This window comes from Haemorhous mexicanus, chromosome Z (genome assembly GCF_027477595.1).
Source record: "Haemorhous mexicanus isolate bHaeMex1 chromosome Z, bHaeMex1.pri, whole genome shotgun sequence".
NCBI lineage: Eukaryota > Metazoa > Chordata > Aves > Passeriformes > Fringillidae > Haemorhous > Haemorhous mexicanus.
The window spans coordinates 9,771,918-9,793,407 of NC_082381.1; the positions used below are offsets into that span (position 1 = coordinate 9,771,918).

The window sequence follows — 21,490 nt, forward strand, 5'->3', positions numbered from 1 at the left end:
TGCTTCTCTATTTATGTTTTCATCAACCAAGCAACAGAGCACTCTAACCCTTACTTCTGATTAATTCTACTGTTTCTTGTTCTGGTAACAGTTCTGTTAATTTTCTCTTTCTCTGATATTTTCAAGCTTTTGTTGAAATGTAGACATAAAACCCAGAAAATTTAACCGAAATCTGTTTTAAAACCATTATAGGAGCTCCCAAATTAATTTTATGTGTTTACTTTTCTTTTTGTTTTTAAAGATGTCTTATATCTCAATGGTCAGGAATCTCATTGACTGCAAAATTTATTCTTAGTATTGAGAAAGAGTGGGTGAGAAGATGGAAAATGGATGGTATATAAAACAGCAGCAGGATTTGTATCTAAAATAGTGTGGCCAGAAAGAGCAGGGAAGTGACAACGTGGGATTAGGCCACAGATTGGTCTCCATGATCTTGGAAGTCTTTTCCAACTTAAATGATTTCTTGATACTGCAATTATTTGATCAGTTGGCAAACAGGAAATATTTACAATATAAAAGACTATATTTACACATAAATTGCTGATGAAAAAGGCATTAAGCAGAAAAAGGGGTTGATCTGACCCGCAGACACTCAGCAGAACCACTGTCATGTAGACAGCTGGATATTGCAGATATTCAAACCCAAATATTGGCACTGGCTGTAATTCAGTATAAAACTGGATGAGAATAGTAATTTTTCAGTAGTACTGAGTGTTTTCAACACAGATTAGAGGGTGTTATCAAACATGGGCTTGCTGTGGGTCCAGGTGAATCCTTGGGTTATCATAACACCAGGTACAACTGGCACTGTGGTGATGATGTTTGCTCTTACTGGAAAGGAAAAGAGAAAAACAACCTGTGAAAATAAAGTATAAGGTTGTGGCAAGTTCTAAGTACAATTTTATTGCAAAAGTATGAAATTCTAACTGATTTTCAAGATTTTGATCAGAAGGATATCTTTTTGATCAATAATTCAGATTTTTTTAAGGGAAAAGCTAGCATCCCCTATGCCCCTACTATGCAGTGGAGAGCAAGAAAATTGATCAGAAATATCCTTTAAAGGTTTCAAGAAAGGCCAGAGGACTTTTGAACCTGAAGAAGAAGAAAATGGACAGAAAAAACTTTCTCTTCCTTAAGTTTACTGTTCAGTTTTTATGGATAACATGGATCCAACACTAACATCTTTCCTCTTTAATGTTTTTTTGGAAACATATAACATCTACTATTTCCTAATTTTTTACCAAGTTACTCAGTTTGTGCCAGTTTTAAGTTGCTTGGTAAATCAGGTTTAGGACTGAAGAAGAAAAGGAAAGTTCATCAAATTGAGCAGTCCTGTGCCCCAAGGAGAACAGAAGCTTCTGGAAGTATTTTAAAAAGTCCCAAAAAGCAACAACCTAACCAAATCAACAAGAAAAAAAAAACAAAAGAAAAAACCAAACCAAACAAACTAAAAGCTCCAACCAAACAAGAAACCCAACAAACCCCCCACAATCAAACAAACAAAAACCAAATAAACAAAAACCAACCCAACACCCAAAACCCAAACAAGACAAAACCAACCAACCAATCAATACCTCAACCAAAAAAACCCAACAAAAAATCCCCAGCACCAGAAACCACAACAACAACAAAACAAAATGAAAAACCCAAACAAAAAACCCCAAATCAAAACAAACAAAAAAACCCACAATAAAACAAACAAACAGAAAACCAAATAGGAGGGGGAAAAAACCCTTCTCTTGAGACCTGATTGATGACCTTGGTGTAGAGATTCCAGTAACTACTGGCCTCCCCCAGAATTTTGGGGCTGCATGTGGAGTGGAGAGTGAAAATATTTTGGGGAACAGCTGGAAACAACCTCAGCAAGACTTTCAGTCACTGAGGTTGGCATTAGTGATGGCAAAATGGCAGCAAAATTTACACACTCACTTTCCACTGGGAAACACTGACCTAATTGCAAAGGAATTAAATATCATGCAGTTGTAAGCTGGGATTTGGTCCTGGCTAGGCTCAACTCTGGTGATTTCAGTGGATATCTACATTGTAAAGTGGTGTGAGGGGGCATTAGGATAATTCTCAGGCTGCAAGGCAGTACAGTAAAAGAAGCACAGCTAGTGAAAAGTAACATAAATGTGTATTTCATTGATTTATTCCAGGTCAGCAGGAGACAATAAGTTCAGTCAGTCACTTTTATGCTTACAAAATGCATCTCACCTAAAGAGCTTTGTGTGTTACAGAGGATCAGGAAGAAGACAGATGGGTGAAGAAAACCCAGCCAAATTTTGGCTGTTTATTTTTAGCAGACACTTTTCCCTGTCAGCTTACGTAGAATAGGGCATGTAAGTTTGGATATATGTTTTTTGTGTGTTTTTTTAAATCTGCAGTGTGTCGTTGTGTCCTTTTGATGCAGAGTCATTGATAAAATTCACTAGGTTAAAACATGGAATATTGATGAAATGCAGCAATTTGCTCAACGGATGAATATTTCATGACTGATATTTTTTATGTCTGATTTCTTCAATGTACCTTCAACTTAGTCACAACAATCTTTGATGTAGAAAGAGCTTGCAGAGTGCTGTATAGAGTAATTAACATAGACTTTAAAATAGGTGGTTTAAGGCAAATTTTAATATTCCAGTGGATTTCATTAAGAGGAATATTTTCTGTTTGGTGAAATCAGCAGAAAATTCTTGATGAAAAAAGGTTTTGGTGAGGGAGAAGTTAGTGTTGGGGATTAATTTCTGTCTTTTGCATTTTGTCTTTGTCTTTAATTTAAGCTCTTGTTAGATTTCAGCAACTCCACTGACTTAGTTAAGTCAGTATTTAATGTTAACATTGATAGTTCTGTATAAAGTTGAGCAATTGACAATGCAGTAAAAGTGCATCTGTTAGCATTTGGATCACCCAGTTCTGAACCTGAACTTTTCCTTGCATGAATATTAACTGGAAAGTGCCATGGGGGCCATGCAAATTATTCATGAGCGCGTGGTAAATTCAGAAGGAATTTTTAACTTTAGAAACAAACACATGTATTTGACCTGAAAACTGACAGAAAGTCGTGCAACCTAAAAAAAAAAAGGAAAATATTTATGAAAATGTATTACTTTCACTTTAATTTTTTGAGACAGTGCTTATTAGTGCCTAATTTTGAACTTTTTAAAAGTGCTTTGAAATGGTTGTGCTTTTCTTTTTTTTCTCTTGAAAAGACTGAAGTTGAGATGATTTACTACAAGTATGGACATTTTTTTGGTTGACCCAAATAAAAAGTTTCCCACTTCTACTTAATGTATACTTTTTAAAATAGATAGGTGTTGGGGAAAAAAGCCTAAAAAACCCCAGGAAAACAAACACCAAAAGATTATTTTTCACGTTTTGTCCTGAACTGAGCAGCTGATGGAGAAGACAAGCTGATAATTTATTTTTTTGTTAGGGTATTTAACAGGAATAAAAACCAATCAAGTTCCAGCCCAGGCTTTTTGACCATGTGAAGTACCTGCTGGTCATTTTCCCAAACCTCCAGGATGAAAAACTTAATGTGTTTATCCTTAATACTTGGGATGAAAACTATGGAAGAAGAAAGGAAATCAATCCTTTAAATTTAGCATATTTCAATAACCATAACATCTCAGAATGGTTTGGATTGGAAAGGACCTTAAAGCCCAATCAATTCCACCCCTGCCATGGCAGGGACACCTCCCACTGTCCCAATGTCCAGCCTGGCCTTGGGCATTGCCAGGGATCCAGGGGCAGCCCCAGCTGCTCTGGGCACCCTGTGTCAGGGCCTGCCCACCCTGCCAGCCAGGAATTCTTTCCCAGTTTCCCATCTAACCCCATCCTTCAGTTTGAAGCCATTCCCCCTTGTCCTGGCCCTCCAGCCCAGCTGTCTCTGTGCATGCCCCACTTCTTTATGCCTTTTTTTTTTCTTCCTTTGACAAACACAAGACATCATTTGAACCCAGGAGCAAGGACAAAAAGTATTGATTTTCATTGTTCTGACCTGAAACGACCCAAGTTAAAAGCATTTCCAGTGCCAAGGAGAACAGATCATAATGGTGCTCCCTGTTTTTGTGACGGGCTGCGGCGGCGCGCGGTGAGACGGGAATGTGTGGAACACTTCTAGACTCCATCCAACATCAGCTGGATTATTTCCTTCCAGCAGGGAGAGGTTCTGCCATCTGTTTGCAGAACAGAAGAGGGGAAAATCCAAAACCAAGGGCAGAATTTTAGCACATCACTCCAGAGCCTGGCAGCTTTTTTTTTTTTTTCTCCGAGTGGGAGGTGCTGGTTGGGAAGGGTTTTGAATTGCTGCCACAAGAAAGGGTGCTAAGCACCCCTTGGAAACCCAAAACCCTGCACTGAAAAGGAAAAAATGTCCTCTGAGAAATGTATGGGGAAGTGGGTGAGACACGGAAAAATCCATACACTCGGGATGAAATAAAAACATCTTTGGAAAAAAAAAAAAAAGGAGAGAAGAACTCAAAATCAATAGGCACAACTCCTGCACTAATGAAAAGTGAAGGGCATGGAGGAGCACCAGAGTGCTCACTGATGGCTGCTGAGAAAATGCTTCTTTCAGGGCTGAATTCAGAGAGGCTGTAAAGTGTTGGCTTCCAGTCAACGGTTTTATTCACCTAGATAAGAGAAAAATCAGTCTAAATGATCTCCACTTGTTCATGAGAAAAGGCCTCAATTTCTAGGTATTTTCTGAAAAAATTAAGAATTACACAGATGAAAAATTAAGAGGAAAAATGCAGCATTTCTGAGAAGAACCAAGGAAACTCACACCAGGTGTATTTTTTCTATTTCCTATCACACTCCTTTTGCCTAGTTTGCACCTTGCAAAGCCATGCTCCTGTGAGAAAGAGAGAAAAAAAAATCACCTTCTTTTACACTTTAGCATGTTTCTCACTTGGCATTCTTGTTTGTTGAAGTGAAGGTGTCAGCAAAGAAGTTTCTGTGTTCAGTGAAACTGGTGTAGGACACAGAAATTTGTTCAAATTGGCCAAAGTTTAAAGTAAGCTTCCTTGCCTGTCATATTTTAGGGCAGAACAATATATTATTTTTGAAGAGCTCTGGCTTCAGCATGGCCTCTGCAGATACCCTGTGACAAATTGATATATGACTAATTATTACTGGTTTTAACCCCAGATCTGTGGTAATAAATTTTTTGAGATCTAGATTAGGGCAGTGTTTTATTCAAACTGGGTATTACTGACACTCTTTTGCCACAGTCTAGATCACACATATTTTTCAACATAGATTTTTCAATGCTGAACAATAATGGATTCAGATAGGTATTTAATCTGGTTGTACTGAAGCTGAATATAAACCCAATATTGGCTGCACAGTTTATAGGATCTTCTTTTCTTTCTGCTCAACCAGAAAAGTTAGAAGAGAGTACTTGTGTTGTTATTATTCCTTAAACAGTAGGTTCCAGTTTCCAAACTCCACCTGAACTATGAAAATAGTGTTTTACTCATTTAAAAATATCTTCCTTGCCTTTCCTGCACCAGGACTTGATTCTTCTCTCAAACCTGTGCTCATGCTGTGCAGCTTTATGGTGGAGCATTTCCTTTGTTCCTGAATTCACCAAAAAAAAAAAAAAAAAATTAAAACCCACACATTGAACCAAAGCAATGTGTCTCCCTGCATGGGACCCCTCCAACACCACATCTCTCATTTTATCTGCCATCTGCTCCTTTGAATTCTCCTCTTGGCACATGATGCAATTTACAGTTCAGGTTTCCTGTGATGGAGATCGTGTTGTGTTACTAGAGCAGCATGCCAGTCAGGTTGGACAGAGTAGTACAGACTTATTGTGAATAAATGTAAGAAAAAAAGCAGTTAATTCTTTTGTAGAGCTCATAATGAAGCCAGTTTTTCCCACCAAGAACTGTATGCCCCTGCTCCTATGCAATTTTATTCATTCTGTTGTATTTTCTATGAAACTCTGGCTATTGAGTCCTTTTCATCTAATTTCAAACTAAGGACTTTTAATACTGGTGGCTCAGTGTTTTAAGAGCTGTTGCCCAGCCTTAATGGTTTTATGATAAAGTTGCTGTTGGCCTGCTGGTTTTTATACCTCCATTGCCCAGAAAGGATGGCAGCACAATCTTTGCAACTGGCACACTAGGTAACTTGCCAAAACCCACAAAGTATTTGGGAAAGCACTGAAAATTGCAGGATTCATATTTATCCTGAAATTTTAGGGTTTGAAAGTCTCTGGGATTTCCTGTGTACTTATTTAACTTCCCAGTATGTGTTTCTACAAGGCAAAGTGGACAGTCTGGGTACAGACCAGCTGGTTGAAGTTATTTTGGGGTTAAAAATGGCAACTACTGTGACAGAAAGCTCATGCATTAAGATCAGTGAATGATATTACAGGCCTGAATAGGGTTGGTGTTTATTTATCTTAGCTGCTATTTCCTCATCTGTTTGGGGCATTTTTTATGGCCTTTTGAATCCTTTTTTATGCTGCTGGATGTTGTATATTGAATATTTTCAAGTGGTGTGGTACAGATAAAATACCACATGAAGAGACATAATCCAACCTCCTGTACCAGCCCAGAGCCAGCAAACATTCTGTGAACACCTGAGTGAGCTTTTATTGCATTTTTTGTTTTCTCCCCCAGGTGGGAGAATAGCCATAAAACAAAAAGTATTATCACCATTATGACTTTGCAGTGTGGTGTGCAACGTTATTTTAAAATTCTGCATTCACATAAGAACAGGTAGTAAAATTTCCCTTAAAACACACAAAACAACCAAGTGAAACAGCTTCAGGCAAGTGACTGAAATATGAAAAGATGAAATTGTTTGGCTGGAAAGGCAAAGCTTTCTGTCTGTGACTGTGGGGATTTCCCAGGGAGGTTTTTTGCATCCACAATAACAGATGCTAGCAGGTACCTGCTTCTATAACTGTATTTTACAGGCTTTTTTTAGCATTTTATTTTAAGATTATTCATTTGGTTGCTCAAGAGTGCTCTTTGACACTTAAAGAAGCAAAGACTTCTACACAATGATTTGCAGCCTTATCCACTTCTACCTTTTTGAGTACACTTACTTTTTGGACACCAAAGTTCCAGGGGCACCTTGTCATTCCATTTTCTGCTCTTTTGGAACGTTCACATATTCTCAAATCTGCATATGGCATCCTGTGTGTAAAACTCTGTGATATTTCAGGCCATGGCAGACAAACCCTGGTTTCACAATTTCAATTCTCAGTCCTGTTATGCCTTTGGCAGCACTGGAATCCTTGGCAAGAACTGGAGCTTACTAAGAACTCAAGAATTGCTTTAAAACTTAATTTCTTTACACTGTTTTCCATAAGATCATCCTGACGAATACCAGGGCACTCCTCCCTTGTTGTGAAGGCACCTAAAAAAAACATCATTATCTAATCTTGTCTTCTACAAAATGCAGCATTTCACCTGAATTCATTTTTTATTTGATATTTCAACATATTCTCATTCAGCACTGATGGTCCTGGTGATTGGTAAAAAAGGAAGACCAGTGAGAATGGATGAGATACCTTTACTGTCATTTTAAGACACTAGTATTCTAGATTTTAATAATACATGGCATTTTGCTCAGACACCCACTTTTTTGTTAGATTTTATTTTTCTTGAAATAAAACAATGAAGAAAGAGTAAGTTTTTTTCACAGATTTTAGGTGCTTAAATCGATGTAAACCTGTGGAAAGTGATACATCTTCTCTACTAAGTGCCAAGGGCCATTTTTGGGGTTTCTTAATTAATATATTTGTTTTCCATCGAACATCTGTCAGCCAAGCAGAGTTTCATTAGTTCATGGAGAGTTATCTCTGCCATGCCCTGGTGAGGGGCCTGGCATGTTCCTTCTGGCTTGGTTTTTGTTCATTTCTGTTTGTTCTGTCGTGCCTTTTTTTATCTGTTTCTTTGGGGTGTTTCTTGAGGTTTTTTGGCGTTTGTTATATTCTGGGCTTGGTTTTTTTCCCCCTTTTTCTCATGAAAGAGTGCAAAAACAGCTTGGCCAGCTGAAGGCAGGAAGGAAAAATGCTGCTCCAAGGGCCTGTGGATGCTGAATTCTGTCAGATGTGGAGAGAGGGAAGAGACAGGATTCTCAGGCCCGTGTTTTCAGTGGAACATCTGTAGCACTAAAATCACATTCTTAATGACTACAGCTGAGATTTTGGGAAGTCAGTCTGTCTTCCTTGCACACAGGTCCTCTGAGACCCCTGAGATTTGATGCTGAGCAGACTATAATTTAGTTTTGGTGCTGCATTCAGAAAAATGTTATTTTCTCTTGGAGCTTACTGTTCCTTTGGATAATTTCGTGGCCCTCCTGAACAGATTTTCCATAGGGATAATTCCATATCTATCCAAGTTTATTCCTTTGCATATGAGTCTAACATTTTATTTGAATGTTAAAAAAAACCCCTTCACATTAAAATAAACTTAACACAGGCTTTAATATAATGCAGAACTACTGTAATGTGTCATGAGATATAACATAGCATAGCAGGCTGGTACACTGGATCTGCCTAAACCAAGATATTTATGCTTCAAAATTCAGATTTTTTTTTTTTCACAGACCTGTCAAGGTTTCTGCCATTGTAACAGAAATAATCAGGAGTCTGGCAGAGATATTCAGATACCATCCAAGCATTGCCTTTCTGCATTATCTCTCTTAAGCTAATGTTGGATGACATGTCACCTGGTAAAAGCTTTCCAAACCTGCCCATGTCTTCTTGATTTATTTTTTTTTTATATCCCACTTATGTCATGCAGCATTATTCACCTCTAAGAAAAACAAAATTAAATTTTCCCCAGTGAACATCAGAGTTTTTCTGAAGACAAAATTCAACATCTCTCCTGCTATATATCTTATTATATTTTGTCAATGATGCATTAAAAGGGGGAAGAAATGCATTGTGAAAAATGCTTTAAAAGCTGTAGAGCAATTTACAGCTTAAGATTTTGCAATGCTGTCATAAGACCATGACTTGGGGATGTCTGTGACTTTTTTGGGGGCTTTTTTTTTTTTTCTTTTTGTTAAATTACTGGCTCCTCTGTGGGAGTCACGAGGAGGACACCAGGCTGATGGGGACCCACCACCCACAGCAGTGAGTCACCAGCTTCTGCCAGCCCAGCTGAGCAAGGCAGCTCCATCTTACCCCCTCTCCACTCCTCTGAAACAAGCAAAGAGTAAATTACAGATAATTACCCTGGGGATGACTCACTATATAAATAGATTTTTAAAATAACTTAGTGTTTTAAATCACTGCTGATGGGAAAAAAAAAAAAAAGGTGGTGTCGTGAAGGGAATTTTTGGTGGGGTAATTTAGTGCATTTCCTTCAGAAGTGGAAAGCAGAGTGCTGATATTGCATTTGAGCTGGTATGATAAAGCAAAAGTAGGTATATTCTTTGTGTGCTCAAGATCTTACTGAAGGCTGTTTTTTTAAACATGGCTTATTAATCTAAAGGGAGGTAAAAATATCCTGTCACAAAAAGCAAGAGATTAAGTTAATTTTTTCTAGAAGTCTGTATGAATTGTGAACAGGTTCAGAACTGCATTTTCATCTCCATTTTTAATACTCATCTTTAATTTCTGTCTAGGATTAAGGAATGCAGTATTGACAAGTAGAATTAGTCTTTTTGCAAATGCAGTTCTCACTAACTCTAACTGAGGCACCAAAAGAACACAGTCTATTCCTGGATGAGCTTAAACCAGCAATCAAACAGCCAAAATAATTAAATAAACAGAAAAGTAACATTATTGGCATAGCCATTTTGGCATCTGAGTGATTTATTCAGCTGAGATTCAGCTATCCTGTTTTATTTAGATGTGTACCTAAGTGCAGAGTGGTCCCTCTGAAACAACCACCAGAGTAGCAACTGAATCCAGCTTTGAATTGCTAATGCTGCTATTCATCCTGATAATTAAGTCTCAGAATATTATTCAAATAGCAGTCTGAAGGAAATGGTTACTGGAATAAATATTCCTTGTATAATTGGACAATTTTGTTTAACCAGGTTTAAAGCAGACTCTCCAGTACTCTGAATTATTTTTCATTCAAGCAGCAGCAGAGCTGGAAGCTAATATGGATTTGGGGCATTTGTAAAATTCTGACTCCCTGCTTTCATGTTCTGTTCTGTTTCTGTGTAGTTGTCTTTTCCACTGGTACCCTGAGAAATTGCAACCTACTTTATTGACTTAATTTTTAGTTTGTTTATTTACTTCAGAGTCTGTTTTTCTAAGATTTAAATATTACAAATATTCTGGTTTAGGGGCTTCTTGTTTTGTTGTTTTTGTGGGGTTTGTGGGAGAGGGGTTCTTTGGCCTTTTTTTTTGATTGGCTGGTTGCTTTCTTTGGTTTTTGGGGGGTTTTGTGTGTGCTTATAATCAGCTTTCATATTGTTAAATTAATGATTCAGCTGATTAGTTCAAGTTAAAAAGAGTGGCATGGCATTTTCCTTCTTTTCTTTCATTACCTTGAAATCCTCTACTACCACAAACACATTTTATTTAAAATTTTTTTAAGTACTTAAAAAACCCCTTAGAGCTTGATGTGATTTTTTACATATGTACACTGCATAATGGATTAATCCAGTTTCAAAATACACTTTCCAAACTTAAATAAGGAGTTACAGAAGGCAAGGCTCTGCTAAGTACCATGTTAAGGCCATTTTAAATTATGTCTGACATCATGTTATGGTTTTTTTTTTCCATGTAGCCTTCTTCAGGGTTTATCTGAACGCCAAACTTTAGAAATAAAAATCACCTGTTTACCTCCAACGAGTGTGGTTAGAGACAAGATGGTTGGCTGGTGCTTGAGAGAGTAATTCATTATTTCCTCTCGATTAGATTTGACAGTCCCCAAAAGGACACCATGCTACTCTGCAATTAGGAATAACTGATGTGTTCAGCACTGGTTGTCACATACAGTTGCATACAGAATATTGTGCTGAATTAACCAAGGTTCATGGCCTCTCTCAATTGCACTTGGTGTCTGCTGACAATTTTTTTTGCCAAGAAAAGGGAAGGTCTCCCTGCTCCTCTCCTTGTTTCTCCCTGCATAAAACAGGGGGTGATAGCAAAAAAAAAAAAAAAAAAAAAAAAAAAAAGTCAATTTACCAAGTGTGGTGGTGGTCTTTGAGGAAACGTTTGAAATTTTTGGCCATGCCATGTGCAGGTTCTGTCAGGGTGCATCAATGCCTGCCATGGATGAAGGAGTGTTGTCTGAGCTGGTTCTGCAAGAAATCAAAGCAGGAGGAGCTTCCATTTCAACTGGCAGCAGGCAGTCGTTAAAAGAGAAAAAGCAAAAGTATGGATACACGTGTTTAATATCTCAAGAGGGCTTCTATATCACATTTATGGAGAGTTCTCTCGCTTCTGGGTCCTTTTCACAGTATCCAAGTGAGAAACACTTGAATTCAGCTTTTACTGTCATCCAAAAGTTTTTCAAGGCTGTGAAGAGATCGTTTTTGTGATGCATGTGTACATAAACCACACTGACTAAAAGAAGAGAAAGAATTAGGTCACTGATGTACTTTTAAAGTTCACTTTTGCTGGGAATATGTCTGTTTCCTTCTTTTGAATGTCAGGGAAATAGATAGTCCAGAGCCATCAGTGCTTTTTGATGGTAACTTAAGGCAATTTAATGGTTATCTGTCAACAAAAGGGAGAGGTGAAGACAGGATTTTTATTGCTTTTCCCAGGAAAATAAACATCTGGAATGGGGAGCCCAGTTACTGTGTGCCTGACAGACAGACAGACACACAACCTACCCCAAAACTACCACTTTGTCTCCCTAGCTGCCCAATTCCCACCAGGCTGGGAAGAAGTTGACTAGGACAGAAGGGGTGGAGGGTTATGAGAATAAAGTTTTGATTTTTATCTAATTGTTTTTATGCTGTGAAAATGTAACTAATACAACCATTAGCATTACATGGATTTCTTCATTTGTATTTTTTTTCTCTTTTTCTCTCTCTTTCCCTTCCTTCCTCTTCCCATTCCCTGCCCCTGCCTCCCTCCCCACTCCTGACACCTTTTTGCACAGCCTCCATTGAAGAGGATCCAACTTCAGCAGGTATGAATTATTTACATTACATCTGCACTGTGGCAACCATTTCCTGAGAGCTGCCTTTACTAAAATCATGTAGCCTGTTTCGTTTTGTGTGCAACTTGGCAAATTCCACAACTGGGATCTATCCTCTTCTGTCTGCTCCCCCTTCTTTTTTTTCTCCTTCTCCTCAGCTTGGAGTCAGCAGGAAACACAATCCTCCTGTAGCATTTAAAAATATCAATGGCATGTTCCTTTCTTCTTCCATGCTTAAGCTGGCATCTCAAGCTTCAGGTAACAGAATGATTCAATCAGGAGTTGAAGAAAATAAAAATCACTGGGGTTTTTTTTGGTTTTTTTTTTTTAAATGTTAGATTTTTCTCTTCTCTTTATGCTGTCAAAACTCAGTCACCTGGATGATGCCCCCAAAACTGACATCCTTTAAAAAGCTGGGAACAAGCAGTGAAGGAAGGGAAAAGAAAGGCAGCAGATGCAGAAGCATCGTGCTCAAAGAAAACATTCTCCAAACGATGGCTGGGGTCTCTGCTTGCAGAACTTTTATTTCCATTGACAAGCTGCCAAGCCGTGAGAATGGTTACCATCACAGTCATAAAAATTAGTTTAGGAGCTCCCAGAGAGACACAAACGCATCGTGTTTATTTTATTGTGAAGATTAACTATTTCTAATTAATTGGCAATCCATTAGCTGGGGAGTATTTAAAGAAAAAAGAAGACAGTGTACCAGAGAAGAATGCCACTGAGCAGCCTAACATATTTGAAATGGCACTGAGTTGTACAAACCCAGCGAGCTAAAACATCAAATAAATGGGGAATCACTTTATAGTGGCTTGTTAAAAGAAGGAAAGGCCTCCAGAGGAGCAAAAGAGAAAAGGTGAGGAAAGTGAATGAAGAGAGGAAGATGGCAAGGAAGGATTGAACACTGTTTACAACGCTAACCTACAACTTGGGAGCAATATAAGTAATTAGGATACAGCAGAGAATAATAAATGAAAGGACAGAGAACAAAGCCAAGAGTAGAATGTGAGAGAGGGAGAGTAGTTAAGACTAGAACTGAATACAGAAAGCAGCAAAAGGGAGCTTTAAACGTGAATTCAGCAGCAAAATGAGCAGGAAGGAGGACTGGAATGAGAAATAACACTGCAAAAGAGAGAAAAAAGAGAAATTTGGAGGGAAATGTAGACTATTCACACACCCCAGTGGGCTATGCATTCTAATTACTAAATATCAAATTTCAACTCTTCATTTCTTGAGAGATCTGTCAGTCTTGGAGTTTTCATGGAAAGTGTTTGAGCAGAAATCCACTGCAGCCATTCAACAGAAACATTACAAAGGAATGTGTTTTTGTTTTTTTTTTTTTACTTAGTAAAGAGCAAAACCCCCAGCCTTTTTCCTTTTAGGGAAATAGTTTAAATACACACATTTTTTTAGAGCATCTCCCAAAGACATGGCCTCCTTGTCAGAACACCACTGCTGTTGCTGTGAGAGCCCCTAACTGTGATCTGGCCAAGCCACCCAGGCACATCAGCTGAAAATGTTCAAGTGGAGGGAAGTGGAATTCATAACACAGCCACGTGGGCTGCCCTACAGATATGATTTATACTAAGAGAAAAATCCATGTATAAAGTGCAATCCAACATTAATTTCTATCTTAAAATTTTAGAGGCAATGCTAGCTCTTCAGAGGCTCCATAATTTATGATTCCTATTGATTTTGCTCTAAGATATGACCAGATGTTGCTGTTTTGAAGGTAACAGATTCGTTCTGCACTCTTACAGGATTGTTTTAATACAACTTATTTCTCAGATTGCATTGCCATTTGTAAAACTGTGGGTTCTGCCTAAAGCAGATTCCCCTCCCTCAGGGTAGGAATGCAGCCATGCAGTTTGGAAGTTGCAGGGCTGCAGAAAAATAAATAGAAACTGCTTTCAAAACGTCATGCACTCACCTAGAGCCTTTCAGTGGCATGTGCCTGGTACAGGCAGTTTTATGAAATACCAGATTTTGCTCTTTTCCACAAAAAAAGTGCAGCAAGTTTCCTCCAGTTAATGCAATTTTTCTAATCATTATCTAAGCATAATCAATACACACAGTGTTTTTCCAACAAACGCCTTCACTTATGAAACAACATGAGGTAGGATAAATTGCATCTCATATTTTTATGAAGACTTTAAAAATTATTTTGACATTTTATGAAAATTAGAAACCGTTGAGTGACCTGTGATCAGGACCAAAACTAAAATTTCTTTTCCTGTTTAATCACAGGGATGAAACACTGTCATTTCCCATACTCTGCTTTTTGGGATAGGGTCTAGCCTCTCTGACTATGCCAACTGTGAGGAATCTTGTAGAAGCAAAGTTTTACAATTTAAAATTTTACTTTGGGTGTTGTAACCAGTAAGTTGAAGATTAATAATCCTACAATAGTAAGTACTCTGTAGTTATCTCCCTATAGAAATTGTATTTCACTGGAGTTCCTTGAGTTTCAGAGTGCTTCAGACTAATTGTGAACTCTAATTATAACCTGATGCTTTTCACCCAAGTTGCTTTACAAGGAAAGATAAACCAAGGAGCTTTTCCAGGTACTGCTCACAGTTTAAACAAAGTTTCCCTTAGCAATGCCTCTGGGTAAGCATTATTCCAGATCTCTTTTTTCTTTCCAGGAAAATACCTATGATTTTATGTCCTTGTGGAAACCTAAACTCTATTTTGAGTTACTTCACCACATTTCTTAATTTGATTTAAAATAAAATCTAATAAAATAAACTAATTAAATAATTATTTACTAAAACTAGGAAAATCTCAGGAAAATTCTCTTTCTCAAGTGTTTTTATCCCATCCATATGTGACATGAGTCTTTGAAAGCTGTTTGTTGAGCCAGGAGGAAGCTCCTCTGTTGACAACTATTTTTCAAAGCCTAATGTAGCAAGAAACTCCCGCTGGATGTCCTGCTGTTTGAAGCTTTTCATCCCAAAAATGTTTCCCCATGGTTTTATGGATTCCCCCCCACGTCTCCTCAAGGAGCCTGGAGTAGTTTCTACAATTATTAAAGAGTAATTCTTCCAACACCTGATGAGACAGAGCACAGCAGTTTGTTCACTTGTCTCTACACAGTGATTTTGACTGAGGTAATAAATACATCTCCTTTGAGATCATCACTTAACTGGAGCCATTCCTTGCCTCTGCCACTGATTTATTTTTATTTTTATTTTTATTTTTATTTTTATTTTTATTTTTATTTTTATTTTTATTTTATTTTAATTTTTAATTTTTATTTTTATTTTTAATCATAGTACTTTAAGAAATGTGGCATTTTTGTCTTTGCCTTCCATCTATGTAACATATGCAAACACATTTAGAGTTTCATGGTAATAAAAGCTCTTTTTCAGGGTGAGTTTTGCTATTATCTCAGTTAGGTTTAGGTGTTGTAGAGATTAAAGATTCACTACATGACAGGGCCTCCTTCTTCAAAGACATTACTAAAAAATAATCCCTTCCACAACCTTGTGGCAGAGTATGTAAACTGCATTGAATATTTGTGTATCTAAGGAAAATTATATTACCCTTCCAAAATTCCATGCGAGATCTAACCTGTTCCCTCTTTACTTAGATTGTTGACTTACATAAAAGTTATTGTTTTTCTGAAATAAGTAAATAACATAGGGGGGAAAAAAAATCACTTTAGAGAAAGAATAAAAGTTCAAAATGTCTTATCAAATGAAAAAGACTTCAGCAGTAAAAATATATAGAATTAAGCTTATTTCATTAAAGGAAATGAATGACATTGTAGAAAAGAATAACAATGGAAGACCACAAGTTCCAGGATGAAAGATGTACTAGACATAACACTTACAGTTATTAAAAAGCCATGAGAAATAGAGGTCTAAAATATTCAGAGTTTACCCTTAATTGCCTACCCATTACCCTTACTCTAGGAGCATGGTATCAAGCAGTACCTGAAATCTAAATTCCAGATTAAAAATCTAAACACAAGTTACATGCTCAGTTTCGTTTCTTCTAGGAGAACTCCAGGTTTCTTTTTCTTCCCTGGATAGCCTGTGTTTAAGAAATATTTTAAAGAGAGACACCAAAACATATTGTGTTGGTGTTTGTCTTTTTATTCAAAGAATTAAAAAAAACATGGTTTACAGAAATGAAATAGATTTCAAAAAATGAAAAATTAAAGGTAATGTACAATATTTTGGTCAGTAGATATTTCAAAGCTGATCTGCTGGGCACAGCCTTGATGACTCTTAGGAGAGTATTTCTGTGAAATTATTGGATCCTCAGAAAGAAAATTTTTCCTGAGACATGTAGAGTTAAAAAAAAAACAAACAACAGAATGGATATTGTGCTATAAAAATGTTGTAAAAGAAGGAGTTTTCTTTATCTAAATATCTTTGCATTTAAAAATTTACTGTATTGTCATTTTTTAAAGATTTAAAACACAAGACATATTATTAATAAAATCCTATGTAGCAGTTTAACACTGCTTTGATATTCAGAATATCAAATTTTCTTGGTTTGGATTTTTCACAACAATATAAAGTGGAAGGTAGGAGGGTTCCATTTGCCACCAATCCTAAACAGATTTATATTAGTTTAAAATCATTTTAATTTAGACAGCTTAAAAATTGGCAGATTTAGATGGGATATTGGGAATGAGGAATTGTTCCCTGTCAGGGTGGGCAGGCCCTGGCACAGGGTGCTCAGAGCAGCTGGGGCTGCCCCTGGATCCCTGGCAGTGCCCAAGGCCAGGCTGGACATTGGGACAGTGGGAGCTGTCCCTGCCATGGCTGGGGTGGCACTGGATGGGATTTAAGGTCCCTTCCAACCAAAACTATTCTATAATTCTATAATTCAAATATTAGATAGGTCTTTTCTTGAACAGGTGAATATTTATTACCTTGAACAGGTAATCAGTTTTTCCTTTTCTTTCCTTGCTTCAGGTCAGAAAATTCTTTTGCCATTTGGTGCTGCCCCTGCTCATCAAAGAGCAAGTGAGATCCATTTGGTCAAAGTTCTGGGCACTTTGTGTCCTTGACTCTCAGGGAATGAGACTAAGAATTGAAATGAAAAACATTTGAGATCACACTGACATTAATATTTACATGAAAAGTATCCTTATATCCTTATATAAGAACTATACCACGTCTTTGTCCTAAAAATGCTTAACTGATGTGGCTTTGAAACTGGATTTCACAAAGGGTCTCCCTTCTCTGTGAAAATAATGTCCAGAGAGGCATTATTAAGAGGTGTTTATTAATTGGAGAAAAAAAAAAAAGGAAAAACAGAAAACAAAATAAAAAAAAAGTGCCTTCTTCAAAGGTTACTATGATGAGTTTTGGACCTGGATGATTTTTTGGTCCCTTCCAACCCAAACCATTTTATGATTCCATGATGATGAGAAAAGAGAAACCCAACCAGATTTTTCTCTCTCTCTTTTTTTTTCCTTGGGTTTTTTTTTCTTTTCTTTTTTTTTTTTAAGTTATTGAAATGAAACTTTAAAAATGAAAGCATGACATGTTTAATCTGCTTTCTGTGTCACCCTCAAAGCATCAAGGATGTGTCTGGTCAAGTCTCAAGGACTTCAGTTTCCTGCCCACTGCACAGCAGGATCTGGAGTTGTGGTTTTGTGACAGCTCCCAGGCTGTCTTTGGGGCCACAGTGATTTTGCTGTGGTATGCAAAGCTCTTCCATTTCACACATTTCAAAGAGGGAAATCATCTTTCAGAATTATTCTAAAAGGGAAAGGATTTTCCATTCCCCCAGGGACTGTACCACAGATTTACTGTCTTGTTGAACTTGGTTTACGCATTTGTAGCAATTCCTTTTCCTTCTTTCTTCTCCAACTGCATATTTTATTTTTTTTTCCAGTGCCTGGAGCTAGCTTCCTAATTACTTTTCCATCTATTCCAAGCAAAATATAGACTAAATCAGAAAATTATGTAAAGGTCAAATTGAACCCCATTCTGATGGAAATGAGGCTTATGCAGTAAAAATAGTCCTAGATGCCAGGTGGCACTGAAGGCTATTGGAGCAGCCTCTCACATTTAAAAGCTGGAAATCTTGCTTAGGTCAAGAATGAAAATTAATTAGCATTTTTAGCCTATCCCTTAGTGACTGTCCATCCACATATAAAAATAACACAGTTTGGCAAAATGGCTTGCTTCTTTTCAAGACTGACAAAAAATGTCAGCTAGGAGTTTGAAATCAGCCTGCAGTGCTGGCAGCTGCCTGAGAAACTCAAGCATGGGCATTTTTATATAATCTGCACAGTTTCAGAGAGTGGTATTTGTGGTGGTTATACAATATTCATCCCAGTGTACAAATACAGTGGGAGATCATGTAGTATCCCCTAAACCAGGTTCTGATTTCTGTAATGAACTTTTCCTTCCTTGCTTTCGCCTTTCTTACCTCAATTTTGAGGTAGAAGCTTCCCAAGATGAAGGTTTTCATGCCAGGCATCTGCCTCAGACTGATCCAGGCTACGTTGGATGGAGGTCTGAAAAACCTGGTTTGGTGGAAAATGTTCATGCCCATGGCAGGGGGTGGCACTGGGTGATATTTAAAGTCCCAACCCAAATTCTATGTTTCTATCTGTATCAACAAGGTAGTTTTACACAGGTGCAGCTGTTCCCATCTGGGAAGCAGTGCTCCCCCAGAAAGAGATTTTGTAGGCATCTAGTCCTTGACAGGACAGATGAAAAGAGCAGGACTAGCTCTAGCTCTGAGCAGCTAACCTAAGCGAATAATAAACAACCAAATATTATTATTTGGTATTTATTTCTTCATCCTCTGAAGGAAGGAATGAGAAGATGAAGGAGGTGCTGTTCTGGTTGCTCCTTGAATCCTCTGCACTCCTGACAAGTAGAGTTGAAACACAGGGGAATTGTAGAAAAAGAACACCTTTTTGGGGGACACACGATGTTTTGGAAGTGAACCACTTCACTGGATGTGGCACTGAGTGCTCTGCTTGGTTTGACAGGTTGGGATTGGTCACAGGAAGTATTCCTGCTCCTGCAGGTTCTTCCCAACCCCAGTGATTCTGGGATTCTGTGAAAAGGCTAAACATGACAGAGAAGAGTTGACAAAACCCTTTGCTGCTAGGAACGATTTGCATCCGACAAGAGCTGAAAACCGAGAGGGGAAATTCTTGGGGAAGGAAGATGACAGGCAAAAGAAAATGGGATGAATGAGTCGAGCACAGGGCACAGAGGGAGTGGGTCTGCATGCAGGGATGCAGAGAGAAAGGCAGCAGTGGGGTTGGCTGCTGTTGCAAGGGTTGTTTCCTTCACACAATTCTGACTGCCTCCTCCAGCACACCCTGCTCTCCCTTGTGCCTGTGCTGGCCCTGCACAGCTCTGTGTGCAGCTACATCAGGGGGCTGCTCCAGATGAAAGGGCCTCAGCCAAAATGCAGTTTTCCTGGTGGAGTCAGTGTTCACCTGGTTCAGCTCCCTGACCTCTCCTGCCATGCAGGGGCATGCGTGCTGGGAAAAGGAAGGGGAATTTGGTGGGAATGTGCATGGAAAGCTGGAGTGAAGGTGAAGAAATTGTCTTCTCTGGTCAAGTATTGGGATCATGTTCCACTAAAGATTCCCATCCTGCCATCTGATATGTAGAAAGTGAAATAAAAATAAGCAAATACTAATGCAGGCAAACCAAGCAGAATTAGTGGTTGGTTGAGGATTTAGTAGCAGGTTAACAAGCCCAATGAAAAAGACTGTAATGAAAAAATAGCATCACAAGGAGGCTTTATGCTTATTTTGGGTTTAAACAGCCTTATGACCATCTTTAAAGCACTGGGTTGACTGTGGAAACATAAAGGATACTGAGGAAGGAATTTCACTCCTTTACAGTGCAAATTTAAGGGATTTTTAGTTGTCAAGGCTTTGTATTGCACATCAATTCAGGAGGAAAAAAACATATTGAATAATGACCTGTTTGCAGAAAAGCTGTTCCAGTTCAATAAAAGAAAATTATTCATTAAAATAAATATAAATATAATTTAAAATTATTAAGTCTTACAACCACATCTTTTCAATAATTAATATTTTATTACATCAGAGTGTTAAGAAACCTGAGCTTAAGCAGGTTAGTTGGCTGCTAAAGAAAGCATGGAGGAAGTCCCAGGGAAAGCTCTCTGGCAGGTGGCAAAGTACAGAGAGCATGGCTGAACTGAGAGAATTTGGTACTTCTGTTAAATTCAGCCTCCTTAGAGGCTGATTGTATAATCAGGATCTTGTATTTTGAGATCTTTAAGTCTGTCATAGCATGAACAGAAAAAAAAATGTTGAAGGAAGATTTGGCCTTATTATTTTAAAAAACAGTGAAATGCTGCTTGTCACTAACATTGGGCAAGAATAAACAGCCCTCTTTAAACTGTATCACTGAAACAACCTAACAGGTAAAATTTAGATGCATTTCTTATCATAAAGAGAATATAAATTGCTTTAGGTGCATGGAAATATCAAGCAAAGGCTTGAATGAGCTCACTCAGACAGGACTATGGGGATTTCTGCACATATACAGCAACTTCTTAGATGATTCCTTGCAGTAATAAATATGTGCCACTTCATTCCCATCATTTTTACCCATATATTGACTTTCCATATGGCAGTCACTCTTTGCAGGAGCCAAGGCCTTCCTGTTTTCTTTTGTCTTAGAAATTGAATAGATTCTTTTTTTATTATTGTATATAATTTTGAAGTTTTACTAATGCAATTAAAATGCACTTTGCTTTTTTCTACTGGAAATCTTTTAGATAAACTGTGTTTTGCCTGGCAGCATGAATGTCCTTTATTAGGCCTAACAAAAGCCTAATATGTTATGTGGCATTCAGCTACCTGTATATTGAGTAATCATATATACATATTTTTAGTAGTTAAAAAAAATATTTCGGAAACAACTATTTTTGCATATTTTTATCTTATTTTTTTTCTATTGTCTGCAGTAGTCTTTCTTACAAATAAATGCCATGTGACTTCAAAACAAAATTGTGGCAAAACCCTTTACATACAATGCACAGAACTGTAAAGCAATAAAATGCTAAATTAAAATTGTCAGAATGACTGAAGATAAGTAAAAGGCCAAAAGATTTCCCAGTCCAGTTCTAATTCCAGATACAACTTCCACTGGCTGCCATGGGAGTTGTGGCTGTGTGGCAGCTGTTGGGATAAAAATAACAATGATGAAACTGTAATATGCTCCAATTATAACACAGTTGTAATTTTAATTGTAACATGCTCCCATGAATGTCCAGTTTTCTATTATTAAAAAGATGCTAGCATGAAATCTACCTTTATACACTTTGAAAGTTATTTCTGTCACATAACCTGAGAAATGCCTTGGAATTCCTGAAGTTTTATTGGAATGGCTGCAATAGCTACAAGAAGGAAGGCACAGCCCAAGAACAAAAGGTCTGGG

General features: G+C 37.7%; 1 protein-coding gene across 1 annotated transcript in view; it reads left to right on the forward strand.

Annotated features, from left to right (window-relative positions):
• The window catches only part of EDIL3 (EGF like repeats and discoidin domains 3), a 235,402-nt gene that overhangs the window by 84,180 nt on the left and 129,732 nt on the right, over positions 1-21,490 (forward strand). The window contains exon 3 of the mRNA XM_059874141.1: positions 12,042-12,071. Coding sequence (XP_059730124.1) covers positions 12,042-12,071 — 30 coding nt within the window. The remainder of the gene's footprint in view (positions 1-12,041; positions 12,072-21,490) is intronic.